Source organism: Leguminivora glycinivorella, unplaced genomic scaffold, assembly GCF_023078275.1.
Source record: "Leguminivora glycinivorella isolate SPB_JAAS2020 unplaced genomic scaffold, LegGlyc_1.1 Scaffold6, whole genome shotgun sequence".
Classification (NCBI taxonomy): Eukaryota; Metazoa; Arthropoda; class Insecta; order Lepidoptera; family Tortricidae; genus Leguminivora; species Leguminivora glycinivorella.
Genome location: NW_025952831.1, coordinates 255,989 through 281,429, shown reverse-complemented (window position 1 = coordinate 281,429; position 25,441 = coordinate 255,989). Strand labels below are relative to the sequence as shown.

The following is a 25,441-nucleotide window of genomic DNA, read 5'->3' as shown; positions in this document are numbered from 1 at the left end:
ATGTGCGTGTCGCTGATGCTGCTCCTCGTCATCAAGAGCCTTATGGGCGAGGAGGCAGACCTCAGCAGTTACAGTTTCTGGTGCAATGTGCCGGGGTACTCCGTCGTTGAGGCTAGGTTTGGTGCCGAGCAACACTTGCTATGTCTGAAGATGGTGCCAATAGGTAAGTTGTTTTTCTTATGCGCACTGTCAAGGAGTGGAATTCCTTGCCGGCGGGCCCGGCGGCTATATTTCCGAGCTCATATAACCCTCCTTCAAATCAAGGGTGAACAAGCATCTTCTAGGCGAGCTCACTCCATCGTAGGCCACGTCTAGGCCTTTAGCTAGTCTGTGACCAAGAGTAAAGCCCATTTATAATAATAAAATAAAGTTTTCAAGTTTTGGTCCCTGCCAATTTACTTTATAAGAAGAGAAAGATGCTCGCAATAGTCGCAATTCGTGAACTTCGGTGTTCGCATAGGTCTCAGGTAGGCGTTTATAGGTACTGAGTCGCCGGTCGCCTGAGCACAGATTATTAATAAGTTACTAACGTAACAGATCCTTCACTTGCCCGCAAAACGACAAAATACCTACGCTTTATTTAACTAATACTCTACGTAAAACTCAGAAGAATAGTATGTACGTGCTACGCGACTACACAGGAGGGCGCGGGGCGCCCCCCGGCCACTTGTTCATTCGAATGAACGGCTAGCGTGTAGTGACGTACTAAGTAAGGCCTAGCCTGGGCGACTTACTGCGTAGTGGGGAGGCATACGGAACTGTTGGTCGCAATATTCAAATAAACCGTACACGCTGCGAGCATATATCCAGGTAACAAATTGTGACGATGCTTGCGCTTGACTTGTTCCCTAGTCCTAGTACCTAGTAGTCTATGTTTTGCTCGCCGTGAGACCAAGTTGCCGACAACATTGACAGTACACTGTCAATGTTGTCGGCAACTGTACACCGGCTGTAAGGGCTTCCAGATTAAATAGCATTTTATTTGACCTGTCCTTTGCTAACCATTTTCAGGATCATCCCAGCTCACAAAATTGTCTCGTATTTACCTTGAGCCAGACATAGACGAACGACCGATCGAGGCATTCATACCTGGCAACGTGAAATTGGTTTCTGGGTTCCCGTTGGTGTCGCCATCTGCCGGCGCAGCTGAGGGATATATCGGGAAAGACGGGCATTTTTACGGGGTCCTGCATCTGGGTAAGTATTTCCTAACAGCACTTTTGCTGATGCTAACAGCCTACTCCATCTAATCGCTAGAATTAGCATCGAATAAAACCACGATCAAGACGTAGGTCCAAAGACGAAAGGAAAATGTCAGTGTCACCTAAATGTTAAGGCATAACAAAGAATAAGAAAGCACAAAGATGTATTGTTGATGATGATGTATTGTTGCAAGGGAGTCTTCAAAATCTAAAAACTACGTTATGTACACCAGTATAAAGCGTCACCTTTTTGCCTTTCAAAGGCTGCTTTTATTGTCACGCGCGGACGACCGAGAAAGCGGATGTGTCCGCGCGGAAAACCATATCATACATACATACAATCACGCCTGTTTCCCAGAAGGGTAGGCAGAGATCACGGATTTCCATTTACTACGATACTGACAAATCACTTTCGCTTCACACACTTTCATAACGTTTCTCATACACGCTCGTCGGTTTCGAGTACTTCTGACCTGGCCTTTTTGCAATATTTCCCCGATTTGAACAAGAAAAGTTCGCCTAGGTCTTCCACTTCCAACTGACCCTTCCACTCTTTTTTCATATACTTTCTTCGTTACTCTCCTCTCATCCATAGACCATATCAACTTCACATAAACTATTCGTGCGGATCGCTCCGCGTGACAATGAAACCAGCTAAAAGGTTACTCTAGACGGCATAAAGCGTCAAATCGAAGACCAAAACTAATCATATCTTCCAGGTAACCGCACAATGTACGCAGACCCATACAACCGGGATGACCCGCACAAGATATTTGGACCGTTCGAAGACGGTAGCTTCGTGAGCCAGCAGGCTCGACCGCGCCGCCAATTTGCTCAGGTGAACAGGTGACTGACATTCTGTACTAGGGAAAACTATACTGCAATACCTACTAAAGTGGCGACTGATGTTAACGTACTATTCCTCTCTATCTCACTGGGTCTCCATTGGCATGAAACAGATAGCAATACGACTTCAGTCGCCAGTTAGTATTGCGGCGAGTATAGATGGCTCTTGGATATTCGAGCGATAGAGAAATAGTTTAATTTTGTATCAAGTATATAGTAACGTCAAACGATGGTATTAAGCTTAAAGATAAGTTAAATCATCACTTACCTCGGTATGAAAATAGATGAAAACTTTTCATGGTCTTCTCATATAGAGCATTTATGTAGTAAATTAAGAGTCCTACTCGGTAGATTTTATCACCTTAGCTATAGAATACCAGCAAGCACCCTAAAATGTATCTATAATTAAATAAATAAATAAAAAAAAAAAAAGTGGAAAAAATACTAGCGCATTATAAAGTTGGTTGTAGATCAAAATACCTATACAGATGGAGTGCGAAAAGATTTGCCTTCGTATTGTTACGGAAACGAACGAACGTGTCATGCTATTTCAGTCAGTCTCAGTACAAGATGTACTGACATTGAGTGAACTAGCATGAAAAATACGAACGTTTCTCGGAGAAATACGAAGGAAACCCATTTCGCATTACATCTGTAAGTACACACAAGTTGGCCTGACTAGAATACGATTTTAATTATGCCATGTCCATCCCTAGTAGAGCCAGTAAATAATCAGAAGAAGCTAATGTAAAAGTATAAATGACCTTAAGGCCTGACCTGGCCCCGTAGCCGAATGGCATTTCTCCGACGCCAAACGAAAGCGATACGCCGCTGGCTCTGTCGCGCCAATACGCAAGCGCGATAGAGATAGATATCTACTAGCGCTTCGTTTCGTGAGCGTTTCGTGAGCGATTGTGCCATTCGGCTAGCCACCCTGAGTGCACACTCATTTTGGGCGTGCGACATGCATGTCAAATAATTGAAGCTCATATAGTCCATTTCAAATACGAAGGCCCGATTGCACTTGAGACGGTCAATTAGCGTTAACAATAGGATTAGTGATAACAAAAGATACCTGATTGCACCGACAAAAAGATTGCACCGACGCGTGCCAATTTGAAGTGGGCCTAATTAGATAACAAAAGGCAAACATTATGAGCCCTATTGTTATGTTTCGAGTGCAATCGGGCCTTCGTATTTGAAATGGACTATACAAGTGTCCTAAATCAAACGCTGCACAGGGTGGACCCACGCTCGCCCACTCCTCCAAACGCTCCGAGCGTCTACTCAGGCTACTAACATTTACTAATTTGTAGCATCCCCACCTCGACGCAAAAGCGATGCTAGAGACAGAAGACCCGCCTCCAGGCACGGCGCGAGCGAGGATCTGTGACCTTCTGCTGCTGGCTGATAAGGAGTTCTACGATAAGGACGCACATGGTAGCCTCAACCACGCTGTGAGCCGCATGGTAAGTAGCAGAGAAACCAGACTAGTACCAGGGTCTGCCAGGCCGTGAGTCTTTTGACAAGACATTGGGCCACTTTGTGAATTGGTGTGAAATGGGAGACAACATGGCCCAAAATGGCAAAATGGCTAAGGACATGTAAGGTGCTCCTAAGGACCGACAAGGAAGCACCTACATGTAAGCCTCAACCACGCTGTGAGTCTCATGGGTGTGTATCGATCGATATAACTTTTTTTGATATATTTTTAGTCGTTATAACCATCATTTGATATAATTATTGAATCATATAACATCACATAATATACTAACAAATTGTATAATTCTTATTTAGTATTAATGATCATTTTTTCGAATAACATTTATTATAACATACTTTGAGTATAATGCCTATTTCCGATAATAAATAAATTCTATAAAACAAATTCTTTCTAAAGCACAGTTAGAATGAAAAAAAATGTACAATAAATTAGATCCATCATATATCAGAAAAGTAGATTAGGTTAGAACTGTGACCCCTACACACAACGCGCTGCTACCAGAAAAATAGGTTAGGTTAGGTTAGAACGTGACCCTTAAACATATGTACTGCTATCAGAAAAGTAGGTTAGGTTAGGTTAGAACTGTGATCCCTTCAAAAAAGAATTAAATTAATTCATGAAATGTTTTATACTGTTTGCTATAGGGTTGCAAAAAAACGGTTTTTTTTCTGGCTTGAAAAAAAAAACATGAAAAAAAACCGTGAAAAAAAAAACAGTTTTTTTTGTTGTTGGTAGTTATCACTTTCTACTGTTGGCAACACCACCGCCTCTCCACGCTACACGCAGCATCGGGGATTCCCCAATAAACGTTTGTATACTAAATGTTAATTGAATTAAAATTTACGTTATTGTTATTGAAACACGTTACAACTCACGAAGAACCGTTATTGACGTATTATTTGTTCATCTGAAAAAAAAAAACATATTTAGAAAAAAAACCAAGGTGCTCGGTTTTTTTTTCATGTTTTTTTTCACAATTCTGAAAAAAACATTTGGTTTTGTTTCTATTTACAACCCTAGTTTGCTAGTTACATTATACTAGTCGTATATCAATAGATAGTTATACCATATAACGGTTATTATAAATAAGCGTTATGCGAAATAATGATTATACAAAATAAAAGTAGATATTTTGTGGTTATACCAAATGTTAATTATGTCAAATGAGTGATTATATCCATTAAATATATACCAAATGTTGTTATATCAAATGTTACTATACCAAAAAAAGTTATACCAATCATTACACACCCGAGTCTCATGGTAGGTAAATTACGTAATAGAAGTAAAAAACTAATAACATGAAAGCAATCTTTTAAAGATCATACTTCACTTCGATGAGACCTACCTATTACATTTTCGTAATTTCATAACGTGATTTACATTTTCGTATACTACAGATCCACGCGGTGGCTCAAGCGGACATCATCATCAGGAACGCAGACTTCGACGAAGATGGTATGCCAGATAACATCGGTGAGGATTTTATTTCTTAGTTTCTCACCAAGTCATTGACCACTTGCTCACCAAACTGACAGCCTGAGAAAGAACAGATCGATAATTTCAGAATTAAAACGGCACTTAATCGCTAGGCAACACTTCTGTTTATATTTGACCCGAAGTTTCGAAGGTCACAGTAAGTTCGTGGTCACGGACAGACTGCTGCAGACTTTTAGTTGTGCAAGTTTTTCGAACCGAGAACTTGATATACAAATGTCTCTACTCTTCGTATCTTGCATGATTATTCACTTTTTAACCCCCGACGCAAAAACGACGGGGTGTTATAAGTTTGACGTATCCGTCTGTCTGTCTATGTCTGTCTGTCTGTCTGTCTGTCTGTCTGTCTGTGTGTCTGTCTGTGGCATCGTAGCTCCCGAACGGATAAACCGATTACAATTTAGTTTTTTTTTGTTTGAAAGCTGAGTTAGTCGGGAGTGTTCTTAGCCATGTTTCATGAAAATCGGTCCACTATATCGCGGTCGGGGCATTTTTCAAAATTTTAACACTAGGGTTAAATCAATATAGAACAGATCAAGTAAAAAGGTGTTTCAGGTTTCTCAGTGAAGTACATCCTAGTCCTGGCATCAAAAGACACAAACGCACGAGTGTTCGGTAACGCTCTGGACCACTCCGTTGACGGCCGAACCTATCTCAAGAGGTTTTCGCGTCTGCGTCGGCTGGGCGAGGTCTGTCTTGGCATAGCGTTCTCTGGACATTCGTTTCAGAACAGGACACTTGGTCTGAGGTAAGTTAAAAGACTTAAACTGGAATAGATACCATACACGAAAGAAAATGCGACCAAGTTCACCGGCAGATGGAGTATTTCACGAAATAGTTTACTCTTGCACTAGTTTTCCCGTGCAAACGCGAATTTTCTGCAAGATAGCCGATTTAAAAGGATCGTTATTTAAGGAAATGTGAAAAATAGTTTATTAATAAATAATCGCAACCCACCAAATATTATGCGTTTGTACGACACAACCCATGGAATGCTCCAGAAAATCTCTCTCTCACTTATCTCTAAAACGTTAGGAGCCCTTGACCAACTCCATCAATACAAGCAATGTGTGCTTGCATCTCCCTTTACAGGATTACGATATAGCGAGTGCTACTGCCATCTATCCAACTAGGGAACAAATCAAAATAATTATTTTTCCCCTCACTACCTCGGAAACACGTGTTTTGTCCTTTAATACCAGCGGGTAAAAATGCATTTTATCCACTAGTGGGTAAAGTAATTTGACCTTTAATAAAGTCAAATTAACTGCTTTAAAATTGATAAAAGTAGGTGAATCTAGTAATAAAGATGATTTACTACCTGTGGAACTACTGGAAGCAGTGATAAACGCATTTTTTGCGTTGTAGTTACCTCGCTATAGTGAGGGGAAAAGTTTTGTGTTACACTCGGGTGCAAATGTATTTTTTTTCTCGCTCCGCTCGTGGTTCAACTATAGAACCCTTCCAAGTGGAAGCAAGTGCTCGTTTTTCAATTCCACACTCAGCGTTAAAATACAACTTTGCCCCCTTGTATAACAATAGTTATTTGTTATACAAGGGGCAAAGTTGTATTTTAACGCCGAGTGTGGAATTGAAAAACGAGCAAGTGAAAGGATTCTATAGTTGAACCACGAGCGATGCGAGTGGTTCGAGAATAGAATCCTGAACTTGCGAGTCTTTTAACACACGAGAACTAAAATACATTTTCTCAAACATGCAATGAAATATTGTCTTTACGTTCCTTAAAATGGGCTGGGAAGTATCGCTTTTTGGGCGCAACAACTCGAGAGGACTGTAAAGGGATTTCATATTATTTTTAGGCCTAGGCCTGCAAAGTAACTTTTTTTTATAAAATATTGTCCTTTAGAGCATTTTTTATTTATTTCATTGTATGTTTGAGAAAAGCACTATACATGCCTCGGCGTGAAAACGGATTCCCGGCCTCGTATCCCTATCCGGGTATATACCCACTTGGCCGGAAATCCTGATTTTCCCGGCCTCTGATGTAATGTACTATTGCACCCGAGTGTAACACAAAACTTTTCCCCTCACTATAGCGAGGAAACTACAACGCAAAAAATGCGTTTATCACTGCTTCCAGTAGTTCCACAGGTAGTAAATCATCTTTATTACTAGATTCACCTACTTTTATCAATTTTAAAGCAGTTAATTTGACTTTATTCAAGGTCAAATTACTTTACCCACTAGTGGATAAAATGCGTTTTTACCCGCTGGTATTAAAGGACATAACACGTGTTTCCGAGCTAGTGAGGGGAAAATAACTATTGTAAGTCTACTGCTTTTTAGATCTAACTTTAAGTTGTCATCAGCTTCACATCGCTTGGCGGCGGAATTGGCGGTTCAGCAGGCGGGCTCTGCGATCGCCGCAAGTTCGGACGATCCTTTAACACGCTTGCCATCGCGCACGCTACTGGCAGCGGCGACGAACGAGTACCAGAGCGGATTGCTGCGCTCACGCTGGCTCATGAGATTGGTAAGTGCGTCACTGCAGTAAATCAGTGCGTCTAACGTGTTAGTTATAGTTATAGCGTTCCTTCGCCGCGTCGTCGAGCAACGTATGCATGATCATGCGATCGGTAAGTCAAGGCAGTTGTGAGTCTAACTAGTTCGGACGATTCTTCAACACGCTTGCCATCGCACAGCTCTACTGTTAGCGGCGACGAACGAGAACGAGTACCAGAGCGGATTGCTGCACTCACGCTTTGCTCATGAGATGTATGTATGTATGTATAAGCTTTATTGTACATAAAGGAAACAAAAGAGACACAGTTACAGAGTCAGTAATATACAATGTAGGCGGACTTATCCCTTAATGGGATCTCTTCCAGTCAACCTTTGAGGAAATGAGTAGAAGCGAATTAATGATGAGAGATTGGTAAGTCAAGGCTCGTCTTTGATGGGACATTATTATTCCGTGGCCACGGCCAGTGTGACCCGGTCCCGTAGCCGAATGGCATTTCTCCGACGCGAAAAGAAAACGAAACGCCGCGAAAGGTAGTCTAGCTCTGTCGCGCCAATATTACGCAAGAGCGATAGAAATAGCGTTTCGTGAGCCTTTGTGCTATTCGGTTTCGCACCCAGTGGCCCGTTTCTCGAAAGGTACAAGCCTTGTATTACAAGTGTGTTTCCATGACAACCCATACAATTTGACAGTTCGCGCACTTGTAATACAAGGCTTGTACCTTTCGAGAAACGGGCCACTGGGTGCGAAATGTAACGACTCGACCCATGTAACTTTAAATATGTACTTATACAAAACGGAGGAATTAGCAGACAACAGAATTATAGAATTATATCACATGTTGGATTAGTCTGTAAGTGGCATATATGTATAATTAACTTTAAATAAAATAAAATAAAACATTATATACGCGCCTTATGGTTTTTTCTTGCCAATATTTCGCACAAATAAATATGTTGTATTATAATATCTGTTCTGGCTTTTGTTAATCAAACATTAATGAAACAAAACTCGTTTAAAAAAAACATAAAATATGTATTTGGTAACAAATATTTGGATTGTAGCTTTTGTAAAACTTGTAGGTAGGTACCTAGTGTACCTACTAAAATAAGTAACAAATATTTAAGGTGCAGTACGTTTCTCCTTGCATGACTTGCATCTCCCATTACATCCTTAATCAATTTACAGCCGTGTTTGCGCCATCTCAATTTTCTTGCCTCTCTTTCTTTCTTATTTCATTCCAAATCATATCTCTCGTTTGTTCCAATCGTTCCATCAATATAACCTGGTCAATATCAGTAGCTGCCAAAGGAGAATTTAATATTTTATCAATCTTTTCTGATTCTTTTTTATCGTGACATCTTTGATCAAATCTTTCAACTTCTTTACGTGATCGTGTGCTCAGTCTTTTAGGAATGGCATCTAATATTCTGTTTAATTGTTCTACTGTATTATCATAAGGTTCATTTGAATTTATCAAAGCATCCCATAGATTTTCAATACCAAACTGATCGCATTCTGATACATCATCTTCGTCTGTGTTTTCTTCATCTATCTTATCTTTTCTATTGTTATTTCTTCCATATCTTTGTTGTAATAATTCTTCTATCTCCTCATCGTTTGGTAGTTCAATTTCATTTATTTCTTTTAGTATTTTGCTCGATGCTAATACGGTATCCATAAATGGTAATGACTTCATGGTGCTGCTGTAACACAAATCAAAATTTACTCATAAGTATAAAATGAAAGTACGGTATTAGGCACAGAACTTAATTTAGATAGAAGAAACAAATTCATATATTTGTATAGGGGCCGAGCGTGTCAAATTTTGTACTGAAGTTGATTCTTGCCTGTAATTTTAAATATGTCTCAGGCTCTTGATTGTTCATAATTTTTGTGATGTTGCAATTGAATATCACGTAACGAGGCATTTTTTATGTTTTGGTTGACTTCAACTTACAAAAATTGACGCCCGAAAGCTGCAAGCTGCGAGTAAAGACGGACAACTCAGTGGATTTCACTGAGTTCATTTGACACGCTAAGTAGATACGTTTGCTTAATCTATCGTATATATGACATCTGTGGTATTAGGTGTCGTCAAATGATAGACACGAGTAGTAGGTAGAGTAATGAATTCTTTATTGTATAACGGTATGCATGTTTGGGTTGTCGCTGACCAAGCAATATGCGTTATGTCGCAGTAAACTATTGTGTTACTGCTAAACACGGAAAGTGGCTAATATGCCATTACACTATAATTTATGGTTAAAGTTATAAGGGATACTTAGGAATTTCCACTTGAGATTTAAGAGTTTAATCCTCCGCTTCAGGGTCTAATAAACGTTATAAACGCCCTCGCTTTAAATATGTCGTTTTGTGAAACAAGATAAAAACAATTAATGTATTATACTTAAATACTTACGTTCGAAGCGCTGGTGGCCTAGCGGTAAGAGTGTGCGACTTACTATCCGGAGGTCGCGGGTTCGAACCCCGGCTCGTACCAATGAGTTCGAAACTTACGTGCGAAATGTCATTTGATATTTGCCAGTCGCTTTTCGGTGAAGGAAAACATCGTGAGGAAACCGGACTAATTCCAATAAGGCCTAGTTACCCGTCGGGTTGGAAGGTCAGATGGCAGTCGCTTTCGTAAAAACTAGTGCCTACGCCAAATTTTGGGATTAGTTGTCAAAGCGGACCCCAGGCTCCCATGAGCCGTGGCAAATGCCGGGATAACGCAAGGAGGATGACTGAAATACTTACGTTCATATGCATCACGACGACGACACATCAACGACGGAGAACTAGTCTTCTCTAAAGTTTCAGTCGAAGTGAAGAAATCAATAATAATATATCTTATTTAAGTCGACACAAAAACATCACATCTACTAGGCAGTCCATATATATTTGATTCATTTCTCACTGAAACATAAAATGACAGATACACGATAGAGCAACCGCTAATCGTTTTCAGCGCTTGAACATTACTTAGATTTAATTTCGTTTATTATATTTAATACATAAAATGTGAATTTAGAGTTTTTTTATGAAAGATAATAGTTATTTGTTATACAAGGAGGCAAAGTTGTATTTTAACGCCGAGTGTGGAATTGAAAAACGACCAAGTGAAAGGATTCTATGGTTCGAGAATAGAATCCTGCACGGGAAGCATGGTCGCGCGATAGACGATAAAATAGCAGGCCGTCCCTATCGCACTATTTGTAAGTGCGATAGGGACGGTCTGATATTTTATCGTACTTGCGAGTTTTTTAACACACAAGAAGTAATAGTTATTTGTTATACAAGGGGGCAAAGTTGTATTTTAACGCCGAGTGCGGAATTGAAAAACGAGCAAGTGAAAGCATTCTATAGTTGAACCACGAGCGAAGCGAGTGGTTCGAGAATAGAATCCTGAACTTGCGAGTTTTTTAACACACGAGAAGTAAAATACATTTGCACCCGAGTGTAACACAAAACTTTTCCCCTCACTATAGCGAGGAAACTACAACGCAAAAAATGCGTTTATCACTGCTTCCAGTAGTTCCACAGGTGGTAAATCATCTTTATTACTAGATTCACCTACTTTTATCAATTTTAAAGCAGGTAATTTGACTTTATTCAAGGTCAAAGTACTTTACCCACTAGTGGGTAAAATGCGCTTTAACCCGCTGGTATTAAAGGAAAAAAACGTGTTTCCGAGCTAGTGAGGGGAAAAATGTTTTCGTGATGTTTCGCATGTAATTTATGTATGTATATCTGACTCACTAACTGACCCTGTTAGCTGTAGACTGTAGACCTCGCAATAAGTATGCTATGTGCGTAGCCGAATTCACAAACGCTTACGATAATATCTCTTTCGTAGCTATTTAGATATTTCTGTCGCTCTTGCATATTAGCGCGACAGAGTCAGACTACCGTTCTGCGGCGTTTCGATTTCGTTTCGCGTCGCAGAAATTCCATTCTATCTGTATGTATTTCCAGTCTGTTCTATAAGCGCTTCAAGCGCTTAATGGTACAAATGCTGCACCACGTGACTGTTGACTCATTGAAATCCCTCTCGGGTTATCAGGGACTGAGAAACTGCGTTGCTGCGCGCGCAATCGGGTTTTCCCTAGTTGACAGATAAAGACCATGCAGTGTTGTTATATCAAAATTTAATAAATGCTGTTGTTAAATAATTTTTAAGAAAAAAAAACCGTCGCCTTTCGGGTTCTGGTGAAAGCTACTTGCGAATGTTGGATTATGTAGAAATGTGTAAGTATTTTTTAAAACTGCTTTTAATGCTTTAATTATTAGATGGCAACACAAATGAATATACGTATAACGTTAAGGTTTGAGGAGTTTCCGCAATTCCTCATGAATCCGATTATATTATAAAAAATCGAAGCTTGACAAACTTTGACTTGAAAACTCAATATGCTTAACAAACATAACTAAATAAATGTCACTGTTCTGAACTTAAATGCATGCTTTTCTTACAAAAATACCAAAGTCACTATGAGTGTGCCGTTCAGATTTGAGGAGTTCGGTTCTGACTATCATCAGCAGTTCCACTGCACCAAATGTCACTGTTCTGGACGTAAGTGCATTCTGTTCTTATAAAAATACCAAAGTCACTATAAGCGTGCCGTTCAGAATTGAGGAGTTCGGTTCTGACCATCATCAGCAGTTCCACTGTACCAAATGTCACTGTTCTAGACGTAAGATAAGATAAGATAAAGATAAAAATCATTTATTGTATAAACCATTCTACATATGGCGCCTTAACCTACGTTACAAGAACAACTTACTCTCTAAACATTTAAGGTACTAGATACTGATTACACCTAAAACCAGTTACACAAGTACACAGTAAGCGCATGCTGTTCTTATAAAAATGGCAAAGTCACTATAAGCGTGCCGTTCAGATTTGAGGAGTTTGGTTCTGGCCATCATCAGCAGTTCCACTGCACCAAATGTCACTGTTCTGGACGAAAGTGCATGCTGTTCTCATAAAAATACCAAAGTCACTATAAGCGTGCCGTTCAGATTTGAGGAGTTCGGTTCTGACCATCATCAGCAATTCCACTGCACCAAATGTCACTGTTCTGGACGAAAGTGCATGCTGTTCTTATAAAAATACCAAAGTCACTATAAGCGTGCCGTTCAGATTTGAAGAGTTCCTTTCCGGCCATCATCAGCAGTTCCACTGCACCAAATGTCACTGTTCCGTACCTAAATGCATGCTGTTCCTTTAAAAACACAAAAATCACCATATGTATTGTATGCCTTTCAGATTCGAGGAGTTCCCTCGATTTCTCCAGGATCCCATCATCAGAACTGGGTTCTGAGAAAAACCGGCCAAGTGCGAGTCGGACTCGCCCACCGAGGGTTCCGTACAAACTTTTAATGGTCAAAATAATCTAATACTACTCATACTCATTTATTTGTAACGCCATTTTACACGTCAAGATTTGATTTAAAAAAATAATATTCATGCAACAATAATACTTAGAAAATAAATAGACAGAAGATTGAAATTACAAAAAGTTAGGCAATATTCACATAAAAAATTAACAAAAATATTTTTCTAATTAGGTAATAAAAAAATTGTCATAAGTGTAGAACGGGTGCTCGACCAGCCTATTTTTTAAGCAATACTTAAAGTTCGACACTCTAGGTACTTCAACCACATATTGCGACAATTTATTATAGACGGCAGGGTCCATCACATGTGTTAACTTGTTGGATTTCGCCAATATACGGTCGATACCTACTAACTTTCCGGCATTTAAAGTGTTGTACTTGGAACACATGTTGTTAGTGTTGTCACAGAATATATACAAGTACAGAAGGCTCACTCCTTTGAAGTTCACAAAATACCGCCATTCTAAATTATTACCTTCATTAACAAACGGACCGTACGCGAGCAGCCAACATTGCATTTTATTTCGCCGCACGTAGGTCGTCGCCAATGAATGGGCCGCGAACTCGCGGCCGCTGACATGTACTTGTAGCGCGGCGATAGAATCGCGGAGTCAGCCACCCCTGGTTTTGTATGCTTCCAAGTTCTCTCTTACATAAATGGCTACCCGCATGATAACTATTGCAAGCAGTCTCAGGATTCTTATTTTTTAAAGAGTTCTTTGGCCGTGGTGTCTACAGGTACCTGAGTAACGATCCTGATAGCTCGTTTATTAAAGCGAAAGACCCTCTTCCATTCAGCACAACGTCCCCAGAGCTCCACACCGTACTGTATTAATGAATGGACAGTGGCGAAATAGGATGTCCAGGCTACTTCTGGAGCCACAGACTTTGCAACTCGACCTAAGGCAAAGCACGCACTGCCCAGACTATCACACAGTTTATCTACTTGCTGGTCCCATTTTAAGCCGTGATCTGTAGTCGTGGATGCCTGATCTATAGTCCCGTCTGGCAGAAAGCATGAAACTTGGCATGTATATAGCTTATAGGATTATAAGAAAAAATTGAAGTAGAAACACGCCGAGGTGTCAATGTTTCCCCTCCTCCCCACTTTTGTATCCCTGTTTTCAGTTTTTTTATATTTCCATGAAAACCGTAAAAGCTACAACAATAACGTCTAAGAGAAGTATATTTTCTATAAAATTCTCTACAATACTGTCTTTGGAAGTATATAGCTAGAACTTATAATTTTCAAACTATGCTCATTTTACCTTTGCCATATTTGTGTTTGGTGACCAGTAGCTGGATAAGTAAGGCCAGCGACTTTGCACTTTTGCCTGTGGCGATGCTGCTTGGCAAAATTGTTCCTTGGGTCAAACTGATCCGATTTATCCCAATAGTCATGAAATCGCACGTGACTACTCCCCACAAAGAGGAGGGGAAGGGGCCGGTTCCCTCGATGAAATCTATGCAATACTTCTTCTTGCTCTTAGCGACTTGACACCTCGGCGTGTTTCTACTTCAATATTTTCTTATAACCCTATAAGCTATATACATGCCAAGTTTCATGCTTTCTGCCAGACGGGACTATACATTCATACTAATGCTCTGTTAACGCTCCGCACTATTCAAGTATTTTCCCATTAATATGAACTATCAACGGCGTGGTCATGCGGCCCGAAAGATTAAAATGCACAAAGTGAGTCTTTTTGAGATTTAAATCTAAGCCATTCCATGCGAACCATTGACGCCGTGGCTTGCGTGGGCGACGGTTGCGCGATGGTCGCGCGACGGTGATGCGACGCATACGAAATCAAACCTTATCGATATGGAAGTAGACGATGCGATGAGACGCGACGGCGAGTTATATAATGTATTTGGCTAGAAGTATAGGTACTCTAATGAGCATTATTGTATTTAGCGCCATCTCTCGGCAAAATTTACTAAGTAATTTACGCGACTTGAGACTTGTGTGAACCTTTAGGCATGGAAAGTCACATGAAAAGTTGTCGAAAGTAAAAATAGATGACGCTGCATTTGAATATATTGACTGATAACTCTACTAAATTGAATATAATCTAAGGTAGAGCAGAGTCTAACTGGGGAAGTACCTCCGCTTTACAAAAGACTGCGGTCAAATAGGACTAGACCTTACTCATTGTTGTGTTCCTGCCGGTGAGTAAGGCAGCCAGAGCTCAACGAGGGAGGACCTACGGAACTAATTAGGACAATAGATTGTCCTTTGAGTCGTCGGCACCCAGGCCCCTTCTAAGTACAGGTTTGTACAAGTTTCTAATGAGTCGGCAACGCACATGTGCCACTCCTTGAGTGGCAGGCGTCCATAGGTTACAGTGACCGCTTTCCATCAGGCAGACCGTATGCCTGTTTCCCACCTACGTGGTACAAAAAATTGTCGACGAATTCACCTTAAACATTAAAAACTAAGTCAAAATCGATTGATTCGTTCGGGAGCTATGATGCCACAGACAGACATGTCAAGCGTCAAACCTTAAATTATTATAAAACACTCCGTCGTTTTTGCGTTGGTGGTTAAAAACAAGAAACTTCCTTCAAAACTATAATAAAACACAACTTTCTATGAAAATTGGTCAAGTGCGAGTCCGATTTCGACATTTCCATACAAACAGGTCAGGAGCGCCTGACGAAATGTAATGGCAACGTACACTAAATTTCGTACTTAGATTTCGCGTATATTTCGGAAACGATAAGAGATAAAGCAAAATGGACTTCTGATTTTGGTTGTCGATGGCACAATTTTTTTGTTTTCGTATATATACACCTTTTTTTGGACCTATGTGGGCAATATTATGGTCAGTGAAGTTCTAAACGGTCTTAAGCGCCTCCTTTTTAGTAGGAACTTAAGTCATTTTGGAAAATGATTTTATTTTTTAACAATTTCTATAACAAACGAAACAGAAATTAATTTCTTTATACCTGTCCAACGCGATTACAACATTTTAAGACGATTAGTAACTACTTGCAGCGGCAGTGAGTGAAATTCGTAATCTGAGTTTTTTTCTCTTAAGTCCGACTTACGCTTGACTGTAGATTTCTAATAGGTTTTCCTGTAATCTACAGGTAGAGGGCTATCTCGTGTATTTTTTTGAAAATTTTACGCTAAGTAATTTCGGAGTTAAGGGGGGGGGAATGGTCATTTTTTGCGTATTTTCTTAAATTACTTCTAAATTACCAAAATAAAAAAAAATAAAAAATATATACTTCAAATGCTTATAAAATGCTCTTTCATTTGATATGTAACACAATATAGTTTTAATAACTTTGATTTTTAATTTTCAATGTTACCCCCCAAAAGTGGCCCTTGTGATTAAATTTCATTTAATTAAATTACATGTCCGTCTTTGGGCCACAGGTTTACATATGTGTGCCAAATTTCAAGTAAATCGGTCCAGTACTTTCGGAGAAATCGGCTGTGACAGAGGGACAGACAGACACGCGAGTGATCCTATAAGGGTTCCGTTTTTCCTCTTTGAGGTACGGAACCCTAAAAATGGGACCAATCTGTATGCATATACATTCAATCAAAAAAAAAATTTTCAAAATCGGTCCAGTAACGACGGAGATATCGAGGAACAAACATTAAAAAAATATATATATAAAAAAAATAAAAAAAACATACAGACGACTTGATAACCGTCCTTCTTGAGATATGAGGCGACGGTTAAAAAAATAGAAAATATCCAGCGGCATACTCGATAACGTTATTATAGGAACATTAGATACTACTAGCTTATCTTCATTAATATTGAACCATAATATTGCGGAAATGTATATTGGTGCTCAGGGGGCTGAGTACTGGCAAAAACGCCATTTTATTATATTTAACGAAATATTTATATAACAAACAATAAGTTAAGGTTTATTCTTTTCAAAAATTAAACAGTAAATTCTTGTTTTATAAAAACATGAATCATTCAAATCGGTCTATTTGAGATCAAATTAGACGGTGGTGCCTTTACCCCATATATTCTGTGTCCGTTAAATGAGCCCATTAGGTGCCACGCTCAAGAATCCACGCCTCAAGAGCCTTTGTATACCTTTTCATAATTTACAGTAAACTTTTTCTTTCGCAGGCCACAGCTTCGGAGCTCACCACGACGACAATTTCCCCAACAAGCAATGCCGCGGCTTCCTCATGGGCGCGCAATCTACTGCTGCGGACAGCCCATCACACTTCGAGTTCTCGTTGTGCAGTAAACGACTAATCTCATCGACTCTGGACACTGTCAGCCACTGTCTTTATGAGGAGTGGCGACCTTTCTGCGGGAATGGTCAGTTCTTATTAACTTCAGACTAGTTTCTGCTGGAGACAGTACTTTAAGTACCTACAGATCATCAGTATCATCACTCATTCAAGTGTGAGATTATTGGCGGCGAAAGGTTGTGGATAATAATATACTCTCAGCCACTGTCTTTGAGTGGCGAGTTCATAGTAGGGATGTTACGAATATTTGCATTCGCATTCGCATATGCGAATGATTCGCATTCTTTTAAACATTTGCATTGACATTCGCATTCGCTTCAAACGATGCGAATGTTTTGCGAATGCGAATGTGTGCAAGTCGCAGCTTGTTCCTCGCCCGCGCCGGCCGCTCCAATTGCTACTTGTCGACTGTCGACTCGCGCATGCGCAGATAGGTCAAATTCGTACGGCGTGAAGTTCGTACTCTGCATTTTGACCAATAGTAAGCATTTTAATTTTTTTACCTAGCGGGTTGTTGGTGATTGCTTGGTTTTTATTTTGTTTTTTTATGAAATTCAGCGATATTCGCATTCGCATTCGCATTCGCACATTCGCATTCTGAATATTCGCATTCGCATTCGCATTCGCGAATGTGACACATGCGACATTCGTGACATCCCTAGTTCATAGCGAGAATGGTTATTTCTACTGATCACAGACTAGTTTTAGGCTTCAGCCGATCATCAGCGAGTAGCGTTGTACCACAGAATATATAATAGTACAAGTACAGAAGGCCCACTGCTTTGATGTTCACGAAATGCCGCCTTTTTAAATACCTACAAATTCTTACAAAGAAACGAGCCGCACGTGCGCGGCGTCCGGCGATAGGGTTACCTATGGATTAAAACGAATGAATACTCACATAAAATTTTATACTATTATATTCAAGTCTTGGGTACTTTCTAGGTATATATACTGTATTTATATATTTTTGTTCAAGTTCCAACAGTACAAGCCTTATTGAACTTTTCCGTGGGACTTAATTAGTAGTAGATCTGTGTAAGAATGTCCTATGGTATTTATTTTATTCATGATGTCTATTTAACTAAGTATATTATTACCCATTCGACACGCGGACATCGCATATGAACCTTTAAAAAACTCGCGAGGTTAAGTAACAATAGAAAGTGCGAACGTGCATTCCGTGAGAACGCGCGCCAACCCTGAGTAGGCCGCGAACTCGCGGCCGCCAGGATGTACTTGTAGCGCGGCGATAGAATCGCGGAGTGAGCCGCCCCTGGTTGTACCCAGCGTTCGTCAGTGTTGATCAAGTGTCACGTTAATCATCTGCGCCAAGAAGTCGGTGAGGATAAACTTCCTCATGAGCGCTCAGCGTTCTACTGCAGACAGCCCATCACATTTTGAGTTCACGTTCTGCAGTAAACGACTAATCGCAGCGACTCTGGACACTGTCAGCCACTGTCTTTATGAGGAGTGGCAGCCTTTCTGCGGAAATGGTTAGTTCTGCTGGGCTTTAAGCTCCATGGTTGCGAGAGACCAACCATTAACGCCGATGAAATATAAAAAGAGCCAATGGTTTTCAAATTTGTTTCTGGGTTTGTGCCTCACTTTATATTTCTTCAACCTTAATTAAAAATGTATTACGGTGACTATCAGGGCCGTGGCCGCAAGGCCTGCGCGTATAGATAACCACCACCAATGATCAGATCACCAGAATCTAACCCAATCTAACATTTGCTAACCCTGCTTTCAATCAGGTGTCCGTGTTTTCAATTCAAACTAAGGCTCGTTTGCGTTTCATAAAAAAATGTCATGAGGAAACCATCACAATATCTAAGTTCACCTCTCTCATGAGTTAGTTCAACTGGTGATTGGTGATTCACAAGTCAGTTGCATTCCTAAAAATAACACCTACAATTCCGGTGAGTAGGTCTTTGACAACAAGAAGGAATATAACCTACCTCTAATGATCCCTATTTGCAGGTATAGTTGAAGAGGGTGAAGCTTGCGACTGCGGGCTGCCTGTTCGCTGCGTGTTTAGCGACCCCTGCTGCACTCCTCGGACCGGCGGCGCGGAGCATTTCGACCAAGGGTTATTACTTTGTCCTACTTCTATTGACGTTGGAAAAAAGCGCATGACACCAGGAAACCATGACCAAAAAACCTCCAAAGAAAGGCGATTGCTCGCATTTTCTAGTGGAGCGCCAAATTGCTTAATTCTACATTCCAGCGAGCTACAGAGATAATATAAGATGACCCGAAGAAGTTAGATATACATGTAGTCAATATTGCAGGGATTCATTTTATCGGGGCAACGCAGGGTCGGATCGGATGGTATAGCCATCTTTCGGGACCTGTGTATTTTAGCTAATGTGGAGAATACTTAATTTTTAACTGTATATTGGATTCCTCTTTCAGAACACTGCACAAAAGTGGCTGCGCCGTGGCCCCGACGGCAGCCTGCCATCCTTCTCAAGGTCCTTGCTGCACGAGCAAGTGTCAGCTCGCTAACCTCACAGAATTCGGAATTGTAAGTCTTCATCTTTTACTTGACGTGATGACCCAAAAAGTCCTAAGTAGGTATCAGTAGACGTCGTTGACGAACCTTGTACCACGTGGAGGCGATCAGTGTAGAAGGAGGCTAGCGCAGCAAGTGGACTAGGCTGGAAGGAGCTTGAATTAGTCGCCCAGAATCGTGAAAAGTGGAAGATTCTTCCGAGACCCTATGCCCCTAATGAGCGTTTGTTCCCGTAAACGATTGTCACTTCTTTTCACCTCTGACACATTTTCTCCATCAACAGGATTGTACGACGCAACAACAAGTGTGTGCCTGTTCGGAGGCGTCCTGCCAGTGCGGACTGGGCGGGCGCTGCCTCAGCGACGGCAGTTGCCACGCTGCTGAGTGCGCATCGCAGGGGCTTCGAGAGTGCCAATGCACGACAAAGACAATGGTATCTCCTTCTCCTTAGATTAAGGCCTGATTGCAAGCTCATATTGTGCGCGTAGCGGGGTGGGCTGCTAAGCTGTGTCCTGAATCAACGCTGTTTGGACGCTCATTCCCTGCCGAACGGTCCGCACCGAGCGTCCACTTAGGCCTTAGGCCGTTTTCACATTATCCGATCCGATATCGGATGTAGGAAGGACGGAAAATGTAAGATTTATGCGCTTTCAGGTCTTCATTTATGTATTTAATAGATCATTATTACTAAAAATCGATATAAAACGCAAAAATTGCGGATTTAATGCCGATGGCACTCTCCTACAACAGTTTTTGTCCGAGGCACCATGGAACTGCCGATATCGGCAGGACGCTTCCGACATTTTTTGGCATGCCGGACCCCCCGCCAGTTGTCGGCCGATAATATTTGTTTGTGTGCGTATATAATGTATATATACGTTTGTAGTAGTGTGCGTGACAAAAATGGCGTCTATTAATGTAAAATTATTTATTTTGCCTGACACTCTTTGAGTATTTTTTATGCTCGTTATCTTAATTTTGCAATATAATATTTAGGATATAGTGCTTATAATGATTAAATATAAACCATTTTTAAAATATTTTTTGATACAAAATCATACTTTATTGATTTGGAACAATGCGTTTTATCGGACCGACAGTCCGACATCCGACACTATCGAAAGCGTTTATCGGATGTAGGATGTCGGTCCGACATCCGATATCGGATCGGATAATGTGAAAATGGCCTTACGGCTCAGCCACGACATCGGTCTAAGCGCGACAGCGGTAGGCTTGTGTCGTTCACGAACTATGAACTGTTAGGAATAAAATCCCATCAATGACCGAAATGAACTGAATCTTTCCGTGCTCTGAGAATCGGTCTTTGCTCATTTAGTTCAGTATAGGATCGGCGAACGCGAGCGGTTTGGATCAAGAACGAGTGTGTGACTGCGCCGACCGAGAGCGAGAACTACTTAGCAGAGCAACAAAAAAAGTCAAGTTTTCATATTAAACTTCGGTTACTTACAACCTTTCGGCCCGGATCTGTTGACATTTTGACACTATTTGGTCCCATTCGTTCTGATCTTTCCGACCGCAGTGGTCACTGGTCTGTCTGAACTAAATGAGCAAAAGACCTAAAAGAGCGAACTAGTTCGTGGGAGCGATTGAACGAGATCGGAGCGCTCCGATCAACGAACGAAACGGCACAAGCCTAGACAGCGGTGAGCGGCGGCCGGGCCGTTACACTTACAGTTCATATCATCTTTTGAGTATCGCCGTCAAGTCAGCGCTATACAAAATGATTCTGCTGCGCAGTTGCGTTGAGTCGACAAGTCATTATGTTGACATTTTTTTCAAACGAATCCGGATACCATTCTTAGCATTAGCACAAAACAGTAGCCATAGATTTATAAACTGGACGCCAACGCAAGGGAAATGCTCTAGCCACTCTATTAGTTCGGCTATAAAAATTAATATCCATATTTTCAAAATATAGTCCCATCATCTACCAGATAGCATGAACCATCCCATACCATGCATAACTTTTACTTCGTTTTTACAACCCATGAGTGCTAAATGATGTTCCTATTGCGGTTGTTAATAATGAATATTGCATAGGGAGGCAGACTCAAAGAAACCAACATGTGTGGTGTTTGCTGCCAGCTCCCGGGCGCTAAGCAGTATTGCGTCCCAGCGGAGATCGCTGCTCAAGCCCGCAACGACAGTCCTCTGACGTGGCTACCTGGTGACTATTCTGGCCGTAAGTTTGTCTTCTACTTATCGGTGTGAAGTTTGCTGGGAGCTCCCAGGCACTATCGTTGCACAAGCACGCAACGTCAATCCTCTCACGCGGCTACCTGACGACTATTCAGGCCGTAAGGTTGTCTTCTATAAGTCTGAACCGGTGTGAAGTTTGCTGCGAGCGAACGCTATGGAAGGCTATGTCCCAGCGGAGATCGCTGCTCAAGCACGCAACGTCAGTCCTCTGACGTGGCTACCTCAACCTGGCGACTATTCCGGCCGTAAGTTTGTCTTCTATAAGTCTGAACCGGCGTGAAGTTTGCTGCGAGCGGGCGCTATGTAAAGCTACGTCTACGTCAAACATCGCTGTTCAAGCCCGCAATGTATGACCTCTGACGTGGCCCGCTTGCGAATATTTGTTCGAAAATCTGGCACACTCTTAGTTTCTGGTTCTGGAATCGTTCTTCGATGGCATCGAAATTATTTAGAGCTAACACTCTTAATTTGGTTAACCTCCCTATATATCCGAGTTATCTAATCACTAAATTCAGCCGAAAAAACAATACTTGTATCCAAAACTATCAGGAACGCCGTACCAATTCACTTTTGTGATCCAGAAAAGTTTGTACATGTGGATCACGTCTCCGATTTTGATAAAAATTGGTAGGCTGATAGAGTCCATGATGCTGAGCAAGATACACTAGGTTTCCCAAAATGTCCCAGGTAGTATGAAACCTTTTTCGTTACCAGATTAATTTCTATACATTTTCGGCTGATCTAACGTTATCATTTCAGCGACCATAGCGATAAGGCAGTGCGACGCATGTCGACCGACGCTCATACGCGCGTGGCCCATTGGCAGCTGGTGCGTCACGCTCAACAGCGTCGGCGTTTGCGATTCGAACTTAATTTGCGTGGCGAAAGAGCGGCCGCGATCTAACCAGTACCCGGACACAGTGGTACATATTTTACAATAAAACTTCCTACATATTTTACAATAAAACTGTGCGAGGAGTGTCTATCTACGCTCATCACTCTCATCGGCGTCGACGTTTGCGATTCGAACTTAATTTGCGTGGCGAAAGAGCGGCCGCGGTCTAACCAGTACCCGGACACAGTGGTAACACTTCCTACATATCTTATGATAAAACTGTGCGAGGAGTGTCGATCTACATTCATCAGCGTCGGCGTTTGCGATTCGAACTTAGGGTCCCCCCACATCTAGCGTCTCCCGAGCGTCGCGTCGGGCCAACTGTATGGGCAAAGCCTGACGCCGCGTCGACGTCGCGTCGACGCGGCGTTTTTTTCCATACAGTTGGCCCGACGCGACGCTCGCGAGACGCTAGATGTGGGGGGACCCTTAATTTGCGTGGCGAAAGAGCGGCCGCGATCTAACCAGTACCCGGACACAGTGGTACATATTTTACAATAAAACTTCCTACATATTTTACAATAAAACTGTGCGAGGAGTGTCTATCTACGCTCATCACTCTCATCGGCGTCGACGTTTGCGATTCGAACTTAATTTGCGTGGCGAAAGAGCGGCCGCGGTCTAACCAGTACCCGGACACAGTGGTAACACTTCCTACATATCTTATGATAAAACTGTGCGAGGAGTGTCGATCTACACTCATCAGCGTCGGCGTTTGCGATTCGAACTTAATTTGCGTGGCGAAAGAGCGGCCGCGATCTAACCAGTACCCGGACACAGTGGTACATATTTTACAATAAAACTTCCTACATATTTTACAATAAAACTGTGCGAGGAGTGTCTATCTACGCTCATCACTCTCATCGGCGTCGACGTTTGCGATTCGAACTTAATTTGCGTGGCGAAAGAGCGGCCGCGGTCTAACCAGTACCCGGACACAGTGGTAACACTTCCTACATATCTTATGATAAAACTGTGCGAGGAGTGTCGATCTACACTCATCAGCGTCGGCGTTTGCGATTCGAACTTAATTTGCGTGGCGAAAGAGCGGCCGCGATCTAACCAGTACCCGGACACAGTGGTACATATTTTACAATAAAACTTTCTACATATTTTACAATAAAACTGTGCGAGGAGTGTCTATCTACGCTCATCACTCTCATCGGCGTCGACGTTTGCGATTCGAACTTAATTTGCGTGGCGAAAGAGCGGCCGCGGTTTAACCAGTACCCGGACACAGTGGTAACACTTCCTACATATCTTATGATAAAACTGTGCGAGGAGTGTCGATCTACACTCATCAGCGTCGGCGTTTGCGATTCGAACTTAATTTGCGTGACGAAAGAGCGGCCGCGATCGAACCTGTACCAGGACACAGTGGTAACACTTCCTACATATCTTACGATAAAACTGTGCGAGGAGTGTCGATCTACGCTCATCACTCTCATCAGCGTCGGGGTTTCGAACTTAATTTGCGAGGCGAAAGGACGGCCGCGATCGAACCTATACCCGGACACAGTGGTAACACTTCTTACATATCGATTCGATAAAACTGTGCGAGGTGTCGACCGTACGAATACGAAGTTAGGAGCGATGTAGACCGTCGGACAGACGGTCATCGGACTTTGAAATAGAAATAGAAAAAATAGAAATAGAAATATTTTTATTCATGGCAAAATAATACATAAAAGACACACACAAATACAGATCAACAACAGAGAATTATTTACACACATAACATCACAAAAGGTAAGTAAGTACACATAGTTGCCATGACCTACCCAATGTCTATTGTCTACTCGCAAATCGCGAGTGCTTCCTGGCGGCCTACCCAAGGTATAAACACTTGCGCTGTGATAACTTAACTCTTTTTGTCTTCCGTTGGCTACGCAGCCTAATGGCAGGGGCGGCTCACTCCGCGATTCTATCGCCGCGCTACAAGTACATCCTGGCGGCCGCGAGTTCGCGGCCTACTCAGGGGTGGCGCGCGTTCTCACGGAATGCACGTTCGCACTTTCTATTGTTACTTTACATCGCGAGGTTTTTTTAAGCGATGTCCGCGTGTGGAATGGCTAATAATACTTAGTTAAATAGACATATTGAATAAAATAAATATAGGACATTCTTACACAGATCTACTACTGATTAAGTCCCACAGAAAAGTTCAATAAGGCTTGTGATGTTGGAACTTGAACAAAAATATATAAATACAGTATATTTACCTAGAAAGTAACCAAGACTTGACTATAATAGTATAACATTTTATGTGAGTATTAATTCGTTTGAATCATAGGTAACCCTATCGCCGGGCGTCGCGCACGTGCGGCTCGTTTCTTTGTAAGAATTTTGTAGGTATTTAAAAAGGCGGCATTTCGTGAACATCAAAGCAGTGGGCCTTCTGTACTTGTACTATTATATATTCTGTGCTAATGGTTAGGTAGCTTAAAAGAACGTAGGATCATACCTAGATTCCTACATACTACCCAGTACCTAGTATTGATTTGAATAATTGGTTTTTTTATTTTTCAGAAAGTGGCAATGATGCGGCAAAGAGACACCAACAGTAAACAATATACAATACAAATAGTACCCTCACTTGTGTTCTGCTTATCGGTATTCATTATGGTGAAATAA

The 25,441-nt window shown here is 41.5% G+C and overlaps 1 protein-coding gene across 1 annotated transcript; it reads left to right on the top strand.

The window, feature by feature from the left end:
- LOC125242058 (disintegrin and metalloproteinase domain-containing protein 10-like) lies at positions 1-25,441 on the top strand. The gene is made up of 14 exons (XM_048150758.1): positions 1-163; positions 1,012-1,197; positions 1,922-2,040; positions 3,365-3,517; positions 4,953-5,028; positions 5,605-5,797; positions 7,380-7,543; positions 17,044-17,241; positions 19,158-19,266; positions 19,593-19,704; positions 19,976-20,125; positions 21,754-21,895; positions 22,672-22,835; positions 25,337-25,441. The coding sequence occupies exons 1-14, from the start codon at positions 1-3 to the stop codon at positions 25,439-25,441; spliced, it is 2,034 nt and encodes a 677-aa protein (XP_048006715.1).